The following is a 14,879-nucleotide window of genomic DNA, read 5'->3' as shown; positions in this document are numbered from 1 at the left end:
TGTGGCACGTTCTAGCGACTGCATGCAACTAACACAGATCAGAACAGAAAATGGTGCTTTTTTATATCCTTACCAGTGACTGTCTCTCCACCCTAAAGTAGGGTTACCAGACATCCCCGTTTCCCAGGGACAGTCCCCGGATTTGCAAATTTGTCCCCGGACAAATTCCATCCCCAGAATGTCCCTAGATTTCATCTAATGTCCCCAGGAAACATGGCAGCAGCAGCGGCAGTCTCAGCAGCCCGGAATCAGCCTGGTAGCGCAGTTGGCTCTGGCTAGCTTGAGGAGCTGCCTGCTTCCGTGATGCCCGCCATTTTGCCTCACTGGAAGTCCCCATATGATGTGTTGCACACAAGACACATCATATAGGGACTCGGAGTAGGGGCTGAAGACATGCTGTTGGGCGCTGCTGCTAGGCGAAAGCTGTGCAGGGTCGTTGAGTTTGGTGCACCACTGCAACTTGGGCTCAGCTCGCTGTCAGCACCGCTTCCCAAGGCCATCGGCTCAGCCTCTGGGTGGTGCTTGGGCAGCTGCGGCTGCGCCATTGTGCTCCTGAACTTGCAAGCGGCGGCTCAGCATGTTGGCCAGCTCGTCGTTGGCCATTGTGGACGATCTGGCCCAAGCGTGCCTCCTCCCGCTTGCTCGCCACCAGCTCTGCCCCGGACCCACTGACTGGGCGTGCTACAGTGCAGATAGATAGATAAACTTTATTTGTGTTAGCCAACGGCCATAGCAACATAAAACAAGCAATAAATACCTGAAGGAGCGTCTCCACCCAATCTTTCAGCCCGGACACTGAGATCCAGCGCCGAGGGCCTTCTGGCGGTTCCCTCATTGCGAGAAGTGGGGTTACAGGGAACCAGACAGAAGGCCTTCTTGGTAGTGGCGCCCACCCTGTGGAACACCCTTCAGGTGTGAAGGAAATAAGCAGCTATCCTATCTTTAAAAGACATCTGAAAGCAGCCCTGTTTAGGCAAGTTTTTAATATTTAATGCTGTATTGTTTTTAACACTTGATTGGAAGCTGCCCAGAGTGGCTGGGGAAACTCAGCCAGATGGGTGGGATATAAATAATAATTTTATTTTTATTATTATTATTATTATTATTATTATTATTATTATTATTATTATTATTAAAAGACAACAATGGGTAAAAAGGGCAATCAAATGACCAAGATTATCGTTCAGATAGTGTCCCTTAATCTCATTGCACCCTCGATAATCCTAGCAACCTTTGCTGTTGTCTGATCATTTTGATCTGATAAAAGAAAGGATAATGTGGCCGCAGATGGGCGGCCTGGGATGGTAAGTACGGTGGGGATGGGCGGCCACGGGACGATCCCTGCGCAGGAGACGCCCAGACAGACGGGCAGGGCAGCAGCAGGAGGAGGGGGGTTCTGTTAACGCTTACTCCCGAGTAAGACTATAGGGGTTCGCAGTGCAAGGGGGGGAGCACCGCTAGCGCTCCAAGAAAGGCCGGGACCCAGAGGAAGGCGGCGCAACAGAGGAGACCACAGAAGAGAAGATATTACTTCTTTTTTTATATATATAACATTTCCCCTCTTTTTTTAAAAAAATAAATTGATTGATTGATAGTGTCCCGGGATTCATTGAAATAAATCTGGCAACCTTACCCTAAGGACCATTCCTTCCCCGATCCAGACCCTCCCAAGTTAGAGAATGAAATCAGAAATAATACTCCACTTCCGCCCAGAACCTACAGCTCCGAGGAAGCAGTTCAGAAGTCCCGCTCAAACTCCTCTCTCTCCCCCTCTCCTCTTTCTTTTCCTCTCTCTGCCCCGCCTCTTCCGGTGACGCCGCGCGCCCCTTTTCTGAGCCTGCGCATTCTTCTTTCAGCTTCCGGCTCCGTTCCAGTGACCGGAAGTGTCCGGCTGAGCAGGCGAGGGACAGGTGGCAACGTTCCGCCGCCACCAAGTTTGAATACGTAAGATGGGCTTGTACTGTTCTTGTGGCGCTAGGCCTGCCTTTTTCGCGCCCCCTCCCCACAGGTTCTTAGCAGGGTGGTGGGCTTCCCTCCGCCCTGCCCGATTCCCAGCTGTTTCTGGAGGACCCTGCAGAAAACTTGTACTTGGGAGAGTGAAGTCTGTTGTTGTTGTTTAGTCGTGTCCGACTCTTCGTGACCCCATGGACCAGAGCACGCCAGGCACTCCTGTCTTCCACTGCCTCCCGCAGTTTGGTCAGGCTCATGTTTGTAGCTTCGAGAACACTGTCCAACCATCTCGTCCTCTGTCGTCCCCTTCTCCTTGTGCCCTCCATCTTTCCCAGCATCAGGGTCTTTTCCAGGGAGTCTTCTCTTCTCATGAGGTGGCCAAAGTGTTGGAGCCTCAGCTTCAGGATCTGTCCTTCCAGTGAGCACTCAGGGCTAATTTCCTTAAAAATTGATAGATTTGATCTTCTTGCAGTCCATGGGACTCTCAAGAGTCTGCTCCAGCACCATAATTCAAAAGAATTATGAGAGGTCTAGTACTAGAGAGGTCTAGAATTATGAGAGATCTAGTAGCCACTAACTGGCGACTGAAGGTGGAGAAAGGGAAGGGGTTTTATATTGCCAGAAACAACGCGGGTTGTGTGTGCTGTGGCAGGGTGTCACCCTCTCCAGCAAGGATGATAGGATGTGTATAAGAGTCTCTTCCCTCCCCATAGCCATTTCTTCGGATTCAGCCTCTTCCCCCCCCCCCTCCTGTGCATGTTAGTGGAGAGAGAATTCTGCCCGTTAACTTGCATGACTTGTGTGTGGACGTGGGCACGCAAGTGGTTTGGGGTTTTTGCATGCAAGATTCACTTCTCACACTGCGTCATAAAGGCAGTGCAGCGAACTGAGAACTTCCCATTTTTTATTCCGCTTTACAATTTGCACGTGGCACGGAACGGCGTTATAAACAAGGTATCATACATCGTGACAATGGCGTTTGAGAAAAGTACCAGCACAGTGATGCCTCATAAGCAAAAGCGGTTTCCAGTGTGGACTGCACCCCAAGGTGTGGTTCATCACTGGAAACCTCCCACCCCCAATGTCCTGATCCTCAAAAGCATAAATCTACTGGAATGTAAGCCTGCGGGCAACGACGGTGGTATGTCTTTGTACTGAACTTTGTACAGAAGCCCGCCCTCCTTTGGATTGTTACCATCTAGCTTGATGGATTCTTGAAAGCTTGCACGCTCTTTTGCTTGCATTTTTATTTAATAGTTGGCCTAATAAAGGATTTTGGGAAGAAAAAAAACCTTTAGGTATTTTTAATGTATACATAAGTGGGTATTTTTTTAAGCTCCAAAGCTTTCAATTTACAGCACGATCCCATCACCGGAACTATAGGTGGCAACACAGAACTCGGTCCTTATACGGATTTTTTTTTAAAAAAAAACTTTAGATATTTTTAATGTATACATAAGTGGGTATTTTTTTAAGCCCCAAAGCTTTCAAATGACAGCACGATCCCGTCGCCGGAACTATAGGTGGCAACACAGAGCTCAGTCCTTATACGGATTTTGAAAAGGGAAAAAAAAACTTTAGGTATTTTTAATGTATACATAAGTGGGTATTTTTTTAAAGCCCCAAAGCTTTCAATTGACAGCACGATCCCATCGCAGGAACTATAGATGGCAGCAGAGAGCTTGGTCCGTTCCGCAGGACCAGGAAGTGGCGCCCTTGTGACGTTCCATTTTCTCTGCGCGTCGTTTTGTTTTCTTGGAACATACCACGAGCCGCGGGAGGGGGGGGAGGAGGCTTGCATTCCCAAAGCCCTAGAAGAGAGAAAGGAGTGAAGCCACGCCTAAAACGAGCTGCATCGGTTAGGTAACAACCCCTCTATCGTTACATACATCTCAGAGGATGCGGCAGGAAGAATAGCATCGGCTTGCGTTAAGAGGCTATAGGTCTCCCCCCCCTTCCCATTCACCTTTAGTTGGGCTGGTCCGAGGGTTAAGTTGTTCGGCCTGGGAAGCATCAGCGGTTAGGGCAGGTGAGTCTCCAGTTCATATTCTCAAAGGGGGGTTGGGGGACAGCTCGCCTCCCCTCGGCCTGCTGGTTGCCTTGGTAACCAACCGTCGCCACCCGCTCGCGCCGGTGGCTTCGTGGCCTTTGATGGCGCCTTGATAAGCCACAAAACTGGTAAGGGGCGAGCAGTGCCATATTTACGTATAAGCGAAACAAGCTATAGCTTAGGGCCCTTGGGGGGCCCAAAAAAATTTAAAGAGGGAAAAACTGGCTGTACATTGCCAAAATATCACCGGTTTGCTAATTACTATATATAGGGTGCCTACATTCTGCTATTTATAATTATTAGCAGTTTGCATCATATATTTACACCTATTATAGCAAGTTTCTAAGAGACTAGACTATGTGTCTTTGTAAATTGCGTTTCTAAACTTTTGTTATTGCCAAATGCCAATGTGTTTGCATTATTAAGTTTGTTATGAATACAAAAAATCATTTTAAGTTAGAGCTTAATAATTATTTCACTATTAATAAAAAAAGGTAAAGGACCCCTGACCGTTAGGTCCAATTGTGACCGACTCTGGGGTTGTGGCGCTCATCTCGCTTTATTGGCCGAGGGAGCCAGCGTACAGCTTCCGGGTCATGTGGCCAGCATGATTAAGCCGCTTCTGGCGAACCAGAGCAGTGCACGGAAACACCGTTTACCTTCCTGCCGCAGCGGTACCTATTTATCTACTTGCACTTTGACATGCTTTCAAACGGCTAGGTTGGCAGGAGCAGGGACCGAGCAACGGGAGCTCACCCCGTCGCGGGGATTCAAACCGCCGACCTTCAGATGTTTTCTAAAGGTTGTATCTCCTTTGCATTGGGGTCACATAACTCCATACCCTCCAAAATGCCTCTGATGAAAATAGGGACGTCCAAAATTTCTCTGATGAAAATAGGGACATTCTAAGGAAAAGCAAGCTATTCCAGGATCAAATCAGAAACTGGGACTGTCGCTGGGTCTGAATGATGTCAGGGGGCAGGGCCTGCTCTTTCCATATGTGATTCGAAACAAAAAATATATATTACTAAGCTGTAAAATGAAATGTTGCTTTTCAAAATGACGCAGAACTTCTATGTGCGCTGCAACGTGCATGTGTGTATGGCATGTGCAACACATGAAAGGATCTAATTTTCTCGTATTTATTTAAATATATGTTAGTTAGGACGCCCCCTGTTTTAGATAAGTACCGTATTTCTCGTCCCATAGGACGCACCTAGTTTTTTTTGGGGGGGGGAATAAAGGGAAATTTTTTCCCCTTTATTTCCCCCCCAAAACCAGATCAGGGAAACAGAACCAGGTCGAGGAAGTGCGAAAGATAAGCACATTAATTTTTTTCTGGCATGCAGATGAAATGATAGGTAGAGCTTCTGCTTGATTTCTTTGCATGCTTGACTGCTTCTAAAGGGGCTCAGGCAGCGACCTGGCATGAAATATTTTCCATAATGGAACATTTGCTGCCCCTGTATTTTCTATGGAAAAATGGTCATTCCTAAAATGCATTGTTACATAAATTAGTTACATAGGATTGTATACAACGTTGCACAGGCAGTGCTGTGAAGGTAAGAACTGCTGAACCTTCCAAAATTCCCTCTTCTGCACATCTCTAAAAAGTACAAAAGTTCTGTTTTCTGTTCATCCTAGGGAGCACCTTCCTACAAGACTCCTTCCCTGGGCAACTGTTCACATGACTGTTCAGGCTAGTTCAGGGAGGATGGTATGCACAAGCTAGTTTCACAGGATTAATCTGTGCTTCTTTTAATTCTGCTTAGGTTTTTGTTTGAACTTAGAAATGTTGAGCAAAAGTCCAGGGTATTTCTCCCACCCCTTCTGGGACTCAATCAATAGTTTCTTATTTAGCAACACTCAATTTTAATATTAAATCAGGAATAGATGGCAAGGCTATATCTGTGTCTTTCCTGATATTTTAAAATTCAGATTAAAATCTATGAAGCATGGATTAAAGGGATTAAGGAAAATAAGATATTTTTCAGTGCTGTTTCTCATTATAATAAAACCTCTGAATTGTTAACAAAAATAATCTAAGCTTACTAGTAGAAGTATTGCTAAATGATCACCGAGGAATCTCCGCATTGAAATTCAGCATATTCAGGTGCAGTTCCAAACTGAAGCCACACATGAAACCACTAGAGGGCAATCTGGACACTTGCTTGAAGTCAGCTGCTATTTGACATTAAGGTCTACCTTTAAGTCACACTTAAAGCACGTTTCCCCCCTCAAAGAATTCTGGGCATTGTAATTTGGTCAAGGATTTCTGGGGACTGTAACATTGTGAGGGGTAAACTACAGTGTCCATAATTCTCTGAGGGAAAGAGAGTTTGGAGTTGGAATTCCATTGTTGATGTGGAAGAAAGACGACAAAACAAATCTGTGTTGCCATTTTGTTCTTTGTGTTAAACTGATAATTTGATTTCCTTGCAGAGGAAGAAAATGAATCAAGTGTTTTTATTCTCCTTCACCACCAAAATCCCCCTCTTCTCCCATTTGCACAATTGTTTTATCCCAGGCTTGTTATTTTCATTTAAAACCATCTCAGTTCACTTTCATAGCTTGACACTTTGCTGTGGGGTATTCCTACCCTCCATAAATATTGCCATTCTCTGTTTTGGTTGCACTGCTTTTTTAATGGGAGGGCAGCTTATCTATTTTCCTTTGCAAAAGCCAGGATGAACTGCCGTTCAGAGGTACTGGAGATATCAGTGGAGGGGCGCCAGATTGAAGAAGCGATGCTCGCCGTTTTGCACACCATATTGCTCCATCGCAGCACAGGAAAGTTCCACTACAAGAAGGAAGGGACCTACTCCATTGGGACAGTCGGCACACAAGATGTTGACTGTGACTTCATTGATTTTACCTATGTTAGAGTTACGTCCGATGAGCTTGACCGGGCATTGAGAAAAGCTGTTGGGGAATTCAAGGTAATGCTTGCTATTACTCACTGTTTATTTTTTTAAGTACATGAGACTGCCCAGGAAGACGGTTCAAAAACTTCAATTTTTCCAAAATGCAATTGAGCCACCAAGGTTTGGGCAGTGACCAAGAGAATGGAACATGTGACGCTGGTCTTTTGCCACCTTCACAGGTGACCAAGTTCTTTCCAGGCTCATTTCCCTAAATAGCCTGCTACTGGATAGTTTGCAGAATCACCTCGTCCCATATAAACCTGCTCAAGAACTCCATTCCTTTTCTGTGTCCAGCAAGTCTTTATTGCAGTTGTCCCCATGTCTGCATGGAATGCTTCTCCACATATCTTAACAAGTGTTTTGTACAGTATGGCTGGGTGATAGTTGTTACCTTTTTAAATAAGGGGATTTAGGACACCAAGGAGTTCTGTCTCCAGTTTTATAAGCACATTGTTTTGCTCAACTGTTCAGTGGAATTGGGTTAGATTTCTATCATACAACTCCCACATACTATCAATTAATGTACATAATTTGGAAGACATATTTTTTAATCTGCATTCTGGTAACTTAGCAGTAGGATGTTTAAATTTGAAATTTGGTAATATATGAGAAAGTAAAATGGATGCCAGGCACAGTGAATGACAATGCCCATGTAGGGCTGAAGGGAAAGAACTGGAATGAATGTAGAAAGACAGCGTCTTGCATAGTGTAAAGCCATCCAGCCAATTGATGACTGGAACCAGAGTTAACTCCTTTTAGCAAATATTGCCTTGAGCAATCCTCAGTCTTGGGAGTCAAGAAAACGTGCTTGATCTTCAGAGTTCTGAAAAGCTTTCAGATGGTATGAAATTTTGGGCATACAACAGTCTATCCACCTTGAATATGGATGCACAGCACGATTCTTAATACAGGGAGCAGTGATTTCTATATTGTCAGGGAACTGCCATCGGAAGGACAGGAGGTGCAAAGGCTCCCTCAGGTTGAAAGAGACGGAGCAGCTGAAGAGGGAACCAGTAGGGGGCGAGCAGGAACTTCCAGGGAAAGTGAGTCGGAGGGGTGGCTCAGAGACGTTTCCAGCGAAAACAGTGGAGAGGTCTCAGGACCTCCTATAGGGACACCCACGCCTCGCCGGAAACTGTCACGCAGAGAGTCCAGAAGACGTGTTTCCGTGAAAGAGCTTTTATGTTGGAAACGTTTCCGAAAGCAACCACTTTCGGATTCTACTAGCGATTGACGCAGCCATGCCGGAGGGGCTCCGTCACAGGCAGAGGTTTGAAAACCTGATCAAACTCTGAGGGACTTGCATTTTACGCACAAGCAGCTCATCATCCCACCACAGCAATCCGAAAGTCCCTGAAAGCCAGCTTGTGCAAGCAGCGGCATCATGAGCGACCCAGCCGGAACCGGAGGAGCAGGAGCAGCTGGAGGAGGTCCAAGCCTGGAAGAAAGGTACAGGGCGTTGGAGATCCAGCTGGCCATGCAAACGGCGAGGCTTGAGGAGAGGAGGGCTCAGGATGCAGAAAAGGGAAAGGAGAAAACCACCTCGATAGCCAGAAAGGTGCCAGGATTGGTGCAGAAATTCGGGGGAGATCCCAGAAACTATCATGCCTTTAGAACTGAGATGCAATACGCTCTCAACCTGCAGTATGATGACTTCCCCGACGAGGAATCGCGAGTGGCTTTTGTAATTGGCCATCTCGAAGGGGGGGGCGAAGGATTGGGTTCGACCCCTGATGGCAGTGAATAATGAGATACTAAAGGACACGAGGAAGTTTTTTCGTGCCATGGACCTGATGTTTTCCAGTGACATTGAGCAGGGGGTGGTACGAAGGCAGTTAATGGCTTGCAAACAGGGGAGCCGATCTGTCCGTGAGTACTGGACTGAGTTTACTATGCTGATTCATAAATTGGGGTGGGACCTATCGGCAGAACCCATCCAAATGCTTTTTGAAGAGGGGCTTTCTTCGGCCGTTAAAGATGAACTTTCCCGGGGGCCAAGGGCGGAGTCTATGGATCAGCTGACCAAATCCGCGCTGGCCATAGGAGCGCGCCAGGAAGCGAGAGCTTTGGAAAGGCGGGAAGGGAAAGGAGAACGTTGGAGGGAACTGCGCATTCCGGACATTCCAGAGCCACCTTTCCCGCCGGCAGAGCCGATGGAAGTTGGAACAGCGCGGGCGCGCGCAGTTTCAAATCCCAGTGAAGGGCGGAAGAAGGAGGGAAAGAGCGCCAAGAAATGTTATCTCTGCCAACAGCCAGGGCACTTTGCCAGAGTCTGCCCACAAAGAAAGGAATGACCACGATTGATGGCAGAGAGCTGTTGGGAGGAGAAGTTAGCCAACAGACTGTCCCGATGATAATGAGGGTGGCAAGGCACACCGAACGGATAGCGTTTAATGTGGCCACCTTGGGAGGAGCTCCCATCATTTTGGGGATGAGCTGGCTGGCGCTACACGATCCGCTAGTGGGCTGGCATCAGAGGGTGGTCTCCTTTGGGTCAGCGCATTGCCTAGAACACTGCAAGCAGGGGAAGGTTCAGGGCGGAGACAGAGTCACCCTAGCCGGGATGGAAGTAATGGGCAGAGGGAAGGTGCCCCCGCAATACGCAGATCTGAGCAACGTATTCAGCGAAAGGGAAGCAGACAAACTGCCGCCGCATAGACCCTTTGACTGTCAAATCAACCTACTCCCTGGGGCCCAACTCCCAGTGGGCAAGCTGTACGCCATGTCCGACAGGGAGATGCAGGAGCTGAGGGAGTTCATTGACAAAAACCTGAAGCGAGGTTTCATCAGAGAGTCCCGAGCGGTGGGGGGCAGCCCAGTGTTTTTTGTGGACAAAAAAAACACAGATAAGCCGAGACTTGTGTGTGACTTCAGGGCCTTGAATGCAGTGTCGGAACCCCTGGCTTTCCCTATGCCCCGAATTGATGACATTTTGACCAGGGTAAGGAAGGGAAAGATTTTTACAAAGCTGGACCTGCGGGGGGCGTACAATCTGATACGCATAAGGAAGGGAGATGAATGGAAGACCACCATGTTCACCCCTTTGGGAGCCTTTGAATACCTCGTTATGCCCTTCGGTCTACAAGGAGGCTCCGCGTGCTTTCAAGCGTTTATTAACCACGTTCTGGGGCCTTTGCTCTACAAGAACTGTGTGGCCTTTTTAGACGACGTGTTGGTGTATTCGGAGGATGAGGAGCAGCATGTGAGGGACGTTCGAGAAGTGTTGGGCAGGCTGCAAGCCAACCAGCTGTGGGTGAAACTGGAGAAGTGCCAGTTTCATACCAAGGAGGTGGAATTCCTGGGGTACCGCTTGTCAGACAAGGGATTGGCCATGGATCCAGGCAAGGTCCAAGCGGTACTGGAATGGAAGACACCGAAGACCAAGAAGGATGTGCAAAGATTCTTGGGGTTTGGGAACTTTTATCGGAAGTTCATCAAGAACTTTGCCCACTTGACGGCGCCCATCACCGACTGCCTCAGCAGCAAGAAGAAATTTGTTTGGACGGCGGAGGCGGAGCGAGCATTTGAAGAACTGAAAAGGGCTTTCGCCTCGGAAGAACAACTTCTGCATGTGGATTTACGAAAACCCATGAGAGTGGAAACTGATGCGTCCGACCGGGCGGTAGGGGCGGTACTTCTTCAACCGGGGAGGAGTATGTCAGAGTGGAGACCGTGTGCCTTCTTCTCGCGGAAGCTGAATAAATCCGAGAGGAACTACACGGTGTATGACAGGGAACTACTTGCCATTCACGAAGCGTTCCGGAGGTGGAGACATTTATTAATTGGGGCACAACACAAGGTGCAAGTGTGCACCGACCACAAGAATTTAGAGTATTGGAGAACAGCTCGAGTGCTCAACCAACGACAAGTGAGATGGGCACAGGAATTCTCTAAATTCAACTTTGAAATTTGTTATGTGCCAGGTCCAGAAAACGTCAGGGCGGACGCTCTCTCACGCAAACCAGAGTATTGGGAGGGAGAGGGGGCGATTGAAGAGAGACATGTCATCCCTGAGGACCGCTGGGTGTGTGGGGCGGCGCTGGTGGGGCAACGAGAACTGGTAGAGGAAACGGAAAATGATGAATATGCCCAGGATAAGCTCAGAGGACTCAGGGGGGAGGGCGAGAGCCCCGAAGGTTTTGAGGAAAGAAATGGGGCATTGTATTACAAAGGGGCACTGTATATACCCGAAGGTGAATTGAGGGGGAGAGTACTCAAGCAGTTGCACGATAGCCCCACGGCGGGACATTTTGGGCAACACAAGACCATGTGGTTGGTTACCAGGGAATTCTGGTGGCCCAAGGTGAGGGAAGATGTAAGGGAGTATGTAAGAGGGTGTGACCAATGTCAGCGAGCCAAAGGGGAAAGACGGGCGCCGGCAGGGTTATTAGAACCATTACCCACACCAGAACGGCCTTGGGAAGCGGTATCAATAGATTTTATGACGGATCTGCCGAAGTCCAAGGGGAAAACAGCCATCATGGTAGTAGTAGACCTGTTAACAAAGATGTGCCACTTTGTAGCATGCTCGCATGCAGTCACAGCGGAAGAAACAGCGAAGTTGTTTGTAGAACACATCTTTAGGTTGCACGGGGCTCCCTTGAGGGTGATCTCAGACCGCGGCAAACAATTTACTTCCAGGTTCTGGAGGAAGCTCATGAGCTTGCTGCACGTGGAAGTCAATTTTTCAACGGCCCGGCACCCTGAAACCAACGGGCAGGCGGAAAGAGCAAATGGCATTCTTCAACAATATCTGAGGTGTTATGTCAATGACAGAGAGAACGATTGGGTCGAAAAGTTGGCGCTGGCAGAATTTGCCTACAATAATGCGGAGAATGTGTCCACAGGGATGAGCCCCTTTTTGGCTAATTACGGGTGTCACCCCAGGGCATTTCCAGGGGAGGGAGGGGAGAGATGGAGCGTTCCAGCGGCTGAACATTTTGTAGAAGAGATGGAAGCGATCCATCATCAGCTCCAGCTCAACTTAGAAAGGGCCAAGGCACAATATAAGAAGCAGGCAGACAAGAACAGAAGGGAAGGTGAAACCATAAGGGTGGGGGATCAAGTGTGGCTGTCAACCCAAGGGTTGCCGTTCAAAGGGGGTTGTAAGAAATTGAGGCCCAGAAGATTGGGACCCTTTGAGGTCATTCAGCAGGTCAACCCGGTGGCTTTCAAACTCCGGTTACCCAACCACATGAAATTGCACCCAGTGTTCCACAGGTCGTTACTGTCACCATACAGGGGGGGACGTGAAGGGGAGCACGTCAGGGGACCAGCCTTGGAAGAGAGGGAACGCAGCAACCATGTAGCGGAAATCCTCGATTCCAGGTGGAAGGGAAATCAGGTAGAGTATTTGGTGGCGTGGGAAGGGGAACCGGAGTCAGAAAACACCTGGGTGACTGCAGGGGAGGTCAATGACGAGGTTTTAACAGAAACGTTCCACCAAAGATTCCCTAGGAAACCACAGCCGGTAGAAAGGTTTAGGAGGGAGTACTTCGGCACCACCGACGAGGAACAGGAAATGGAAGGATTCACGGAGTCGGAGTTGGAAGAGGGAATAGACTCCGAAGACGAGGAGTATCGAGAGACGAGGGACAGTAGCAGGTGGAGGGAAGTGTTCGAAACTTCGGACGATGAGGAAGGTTCTTTCAGGGGTTTTACTTCCTCCCAGCCCGGAGGGGAGGAGACGGGAGGGGGTGAAGGGGGCCCTGGAGGGGAGGTGGATGTCAGGGAACTGCCATCGGAAGGACAGGAGGTGCAAAGGCTCCCTCAGGTTGAAAGAGACGGAGCAGCTGAAGAGGGAACCAGTAGGGGGCGAGCAGGAACTTCCAGGGAAAGTGAGTCGGAGGGGTGGCTCAGAGACGTTTCCAGCGAAAACAGTGGAGAGGTCTCAGGACCTCCTATAGGGACACCCACGCCTCGCCGGAAACTGTCACGCAGAGAGTCCAGAAGACGTGTTTCCGTGAAAGAGCTTTTATGTTGGAAACGTTTCCGAAAGCAACCACTTTCGGATTCTACTAGCGATTGACGCAGCCATGCCGGAGGGGCTCCGTCACAGGCAGAGGTTTGAAAACCTGATCAAACTCTGAGGGACTTGCATTTTACGCACAAGCAGCTCATCATCCCACCACATATATGTTGTGAAGGTCTTTGGGAATCAGCATTGTAAAATGTCCATTGGTGGTTCTGTATTCCCAGGATGCACTGCGGAACTCGGGCAATGATGGGATGGGCCAGATCTCGCTGGAGTTCTACCAGAAGAAGAAATCACGCTGGCCATTCTCTGACGAGTGTATCCCATGGGAAGTGTGGACTGTCAAAGTGAACGTGGTGAGCCTGGCTAATGAGCAGGAGCGGCAGATCTGCCGTGAGAAGGTTGGTGAGAAGCTCTGTGAGAAGATCATCAACATTGTAGAAGTGATGAACCGACATGAGTACCTGCCCAAGATGCCCACCCAGTCCGAGGTGGACAATGTCTTTGATACGGGGCTGCGGGATGTCCAGCCCTACCTGTACAAGATTGCTTACCAGATCACTGACTCACTTGGAACCTCTGTCACTACAACCATGCGGCGCCTCATCAAGGATACCCTGGCACTCTAATCTCCATGAGACTGTAGACCTGACATTATTGAGAGGCAACATGAGCAACTGGCTTTCTGTCCAAAAGCACCAAATACATATTTTCTCCCAGAAAATCTGGGAGTCTTGCTATCCAGGTGCCCTGTTCTAATTTATTAATTTCCAAGTATCTCCAGGGCAAAGACAGAACCAGCCCTGACTCCTGGGTTCAGTACACCAGTTTACGTGGAACCCAGCCTCTCACAGCAGAAAAGGAAACCAGGATTCTTCCTTCAGCCCCTTTTCTGTTAGACTTAGCTCTACAAGCTTAGAAGGTGTGCCTCTTCATGGGAGAAAATAGTGTGTATTTTTTCATGAGCATTTCCCTAATATAGGACAGATGATAACTCCAAGCTTGGTTCTCTCCATGACCAGATGCCTTTATTTATTAACTGTAGAGTCTTTTGTTAATGGAAATCTGCCAGAGCTGGGGTTACTTATCTTGGCAAAATGGGTGCCTTTCATCCTGATAAACCACTCCTTCTCCTTGACCCTCCTCTGACTTGGATAATTGAATAAGATTATAAGTCTCCCTGTCTTGTACAGGTCGGTTAGGGCAGTAGATGGCCGCAGACTAATTTTTTTCCTTGTGAGTCCTGGTTGCAAAGAAGAGCTAAGTCCGAAAGACCTGTTCAAAGGGCTGTCTTAACTTGCCAATCTAGTCCTCAACAACCCCACAGTTGCTATTTCTCAGGAGAGTTTGGAAGTCAGGCACTTGCATTTCTAAAAATAAGGATCTTCAATTACTTGTATTTGTTTTTCCAGTGTAATGTAAATGTATAATAGTCTGAGAATTAAAATTAGAAAACCCAAATCTCTGCCTCTGTCATAGTATATGCTACACAATAATAGTTTTCAGATGCCATACACTGAAAAGGTTGGGAAAGTGTCTACCAGTATGGACTTGGGCAGGAGAAACCTAGATTCAAAGTCCAACATTCAGCTAGAAAGTTCACCATTGAGTCTTAACCAATCATCATCTCAGCCTCGTTTGCCTTTTGGGGCTTGCTGTGCAAATAAAACGAAAGAAAGGAAATTGATCTGTGGCAGCCTCACACCCTTGGAGGAAGGGTGCAGTACAAATGTAACAGACAATCTTAGGCAAATCAACCTGGAAATACACATGTGCAGCCTTAAAAAGGTAAAGGTACCCCTGACCGTTAGGTCCAGTCGTGGACAACTCTGGGGTTGCGGCGCTCATCTTGCTTTACTGAGGGAGCCGGCATTTGTCCACAGACAGCTTCTGGGTCATGTGGCGAAACCAAAGCAGCGCACGGAAACGCCGTTTACCTTCCCGCCAGAGTGGTACCTATTTATCTACTTGCACTTTGATG

The 14,879-nt window shown here is 48.2% G+C and overlaps 1 protein-coding gene and 1 long non-coding RNA gene across 7 annotated transcripts; one reads left to right on the top strand and one right to left on the bottom strand.

The window, feature by feature from the left end:
* Nucleotides 1-1,857: 1,857 nt before the first annotated feature.
* Nucleotides 1,858-14,359, top strand: ATG101 (autophagy related 101). 6 transcript variants are annotated; one of them, XM_077923920.1, is made up of 3 exons: nucleotides 1,858-1,944; nucleotides 6,683-6,939; nucleotides 13,123-14,359. In XM_077923920.1, exons 2-3 carry the CDS (start codon nucleotides 6,688-6,690, stop codon nucleotides 13,525-13,527), a joined length of 657 nt encoding a protein of 218 aa, XP_077780046.1. In that variant the 5' UTR covers nucleotides 1,858-1,944; nucleotides 6,683-6,687; the 3' UTR covers nucleotides 13,528-14,359. The 6 variants fall into 6 exon arrangements, with proteins under 6 accessions (XP_077780046.1, XP_077780047.1, XP_028566269.1 ...); XM_077923921.1 differs by having other exon boundaries at nucleotides 1,865-1,944; nucleotides 6,687-6,939; XM_028710436.2 differs by lacking the exon at nucleotides 1,858-1,944 and adding an exon at nucleotides 3,722-3,813.
* Nucleotides 3,517-4,021, bottom strand: LOC114586716 (uncharacterized). The gene is made up of 2 exons (XR_003704168.2): nucleotides 3,917-4,021; nucleotides 3,517-3,761 (listed from the first exon to the last, which is right to left on the bottom strand). It is a non-coding gene; the product is annotated as an uncharacterized LOC114586716 (long non-coding RNA).
* Nucleotides 14,360-14,879: the final 520 nt, after the last annotated feature.

This window comes from Podarcis muralis, chromosome 2 (assembly GCF_964188315.1).
Source record: "Podarcis muralis chromosome 2, rPodMur119.hap1.1, whole genome shotgun sequence".
Classification (NCBI taxonomy): Eukaryota; Metazoa; Chordata; class Lepidosauria; order Squamata; family Lacertidae; genus Podarcis; species Podarcis muralis.
The sequence above is the reverse complement of the archived record's forward strand: the minus strand, read 5'-3'. Positions and strand labels throughout refer to the sequence as shown.

Bases quoted from the DNA above. Each gene is read 5' to 3' on its own strand.
- ATG101 (XM_077923920.1), top strand. From the start codon at position 6,688: ATGAACTGCCGTTCAGAGGTACTGGAGATATCAGTGGAGGGGCGCCAG. The intron at 6,940-13,122 runs GTAATGCTTGCT...CTGTATTCCCAG, and splicing joins AAGCTGTTGGGGAATTCAAG to GATGCACTGCGGAACTCGGG.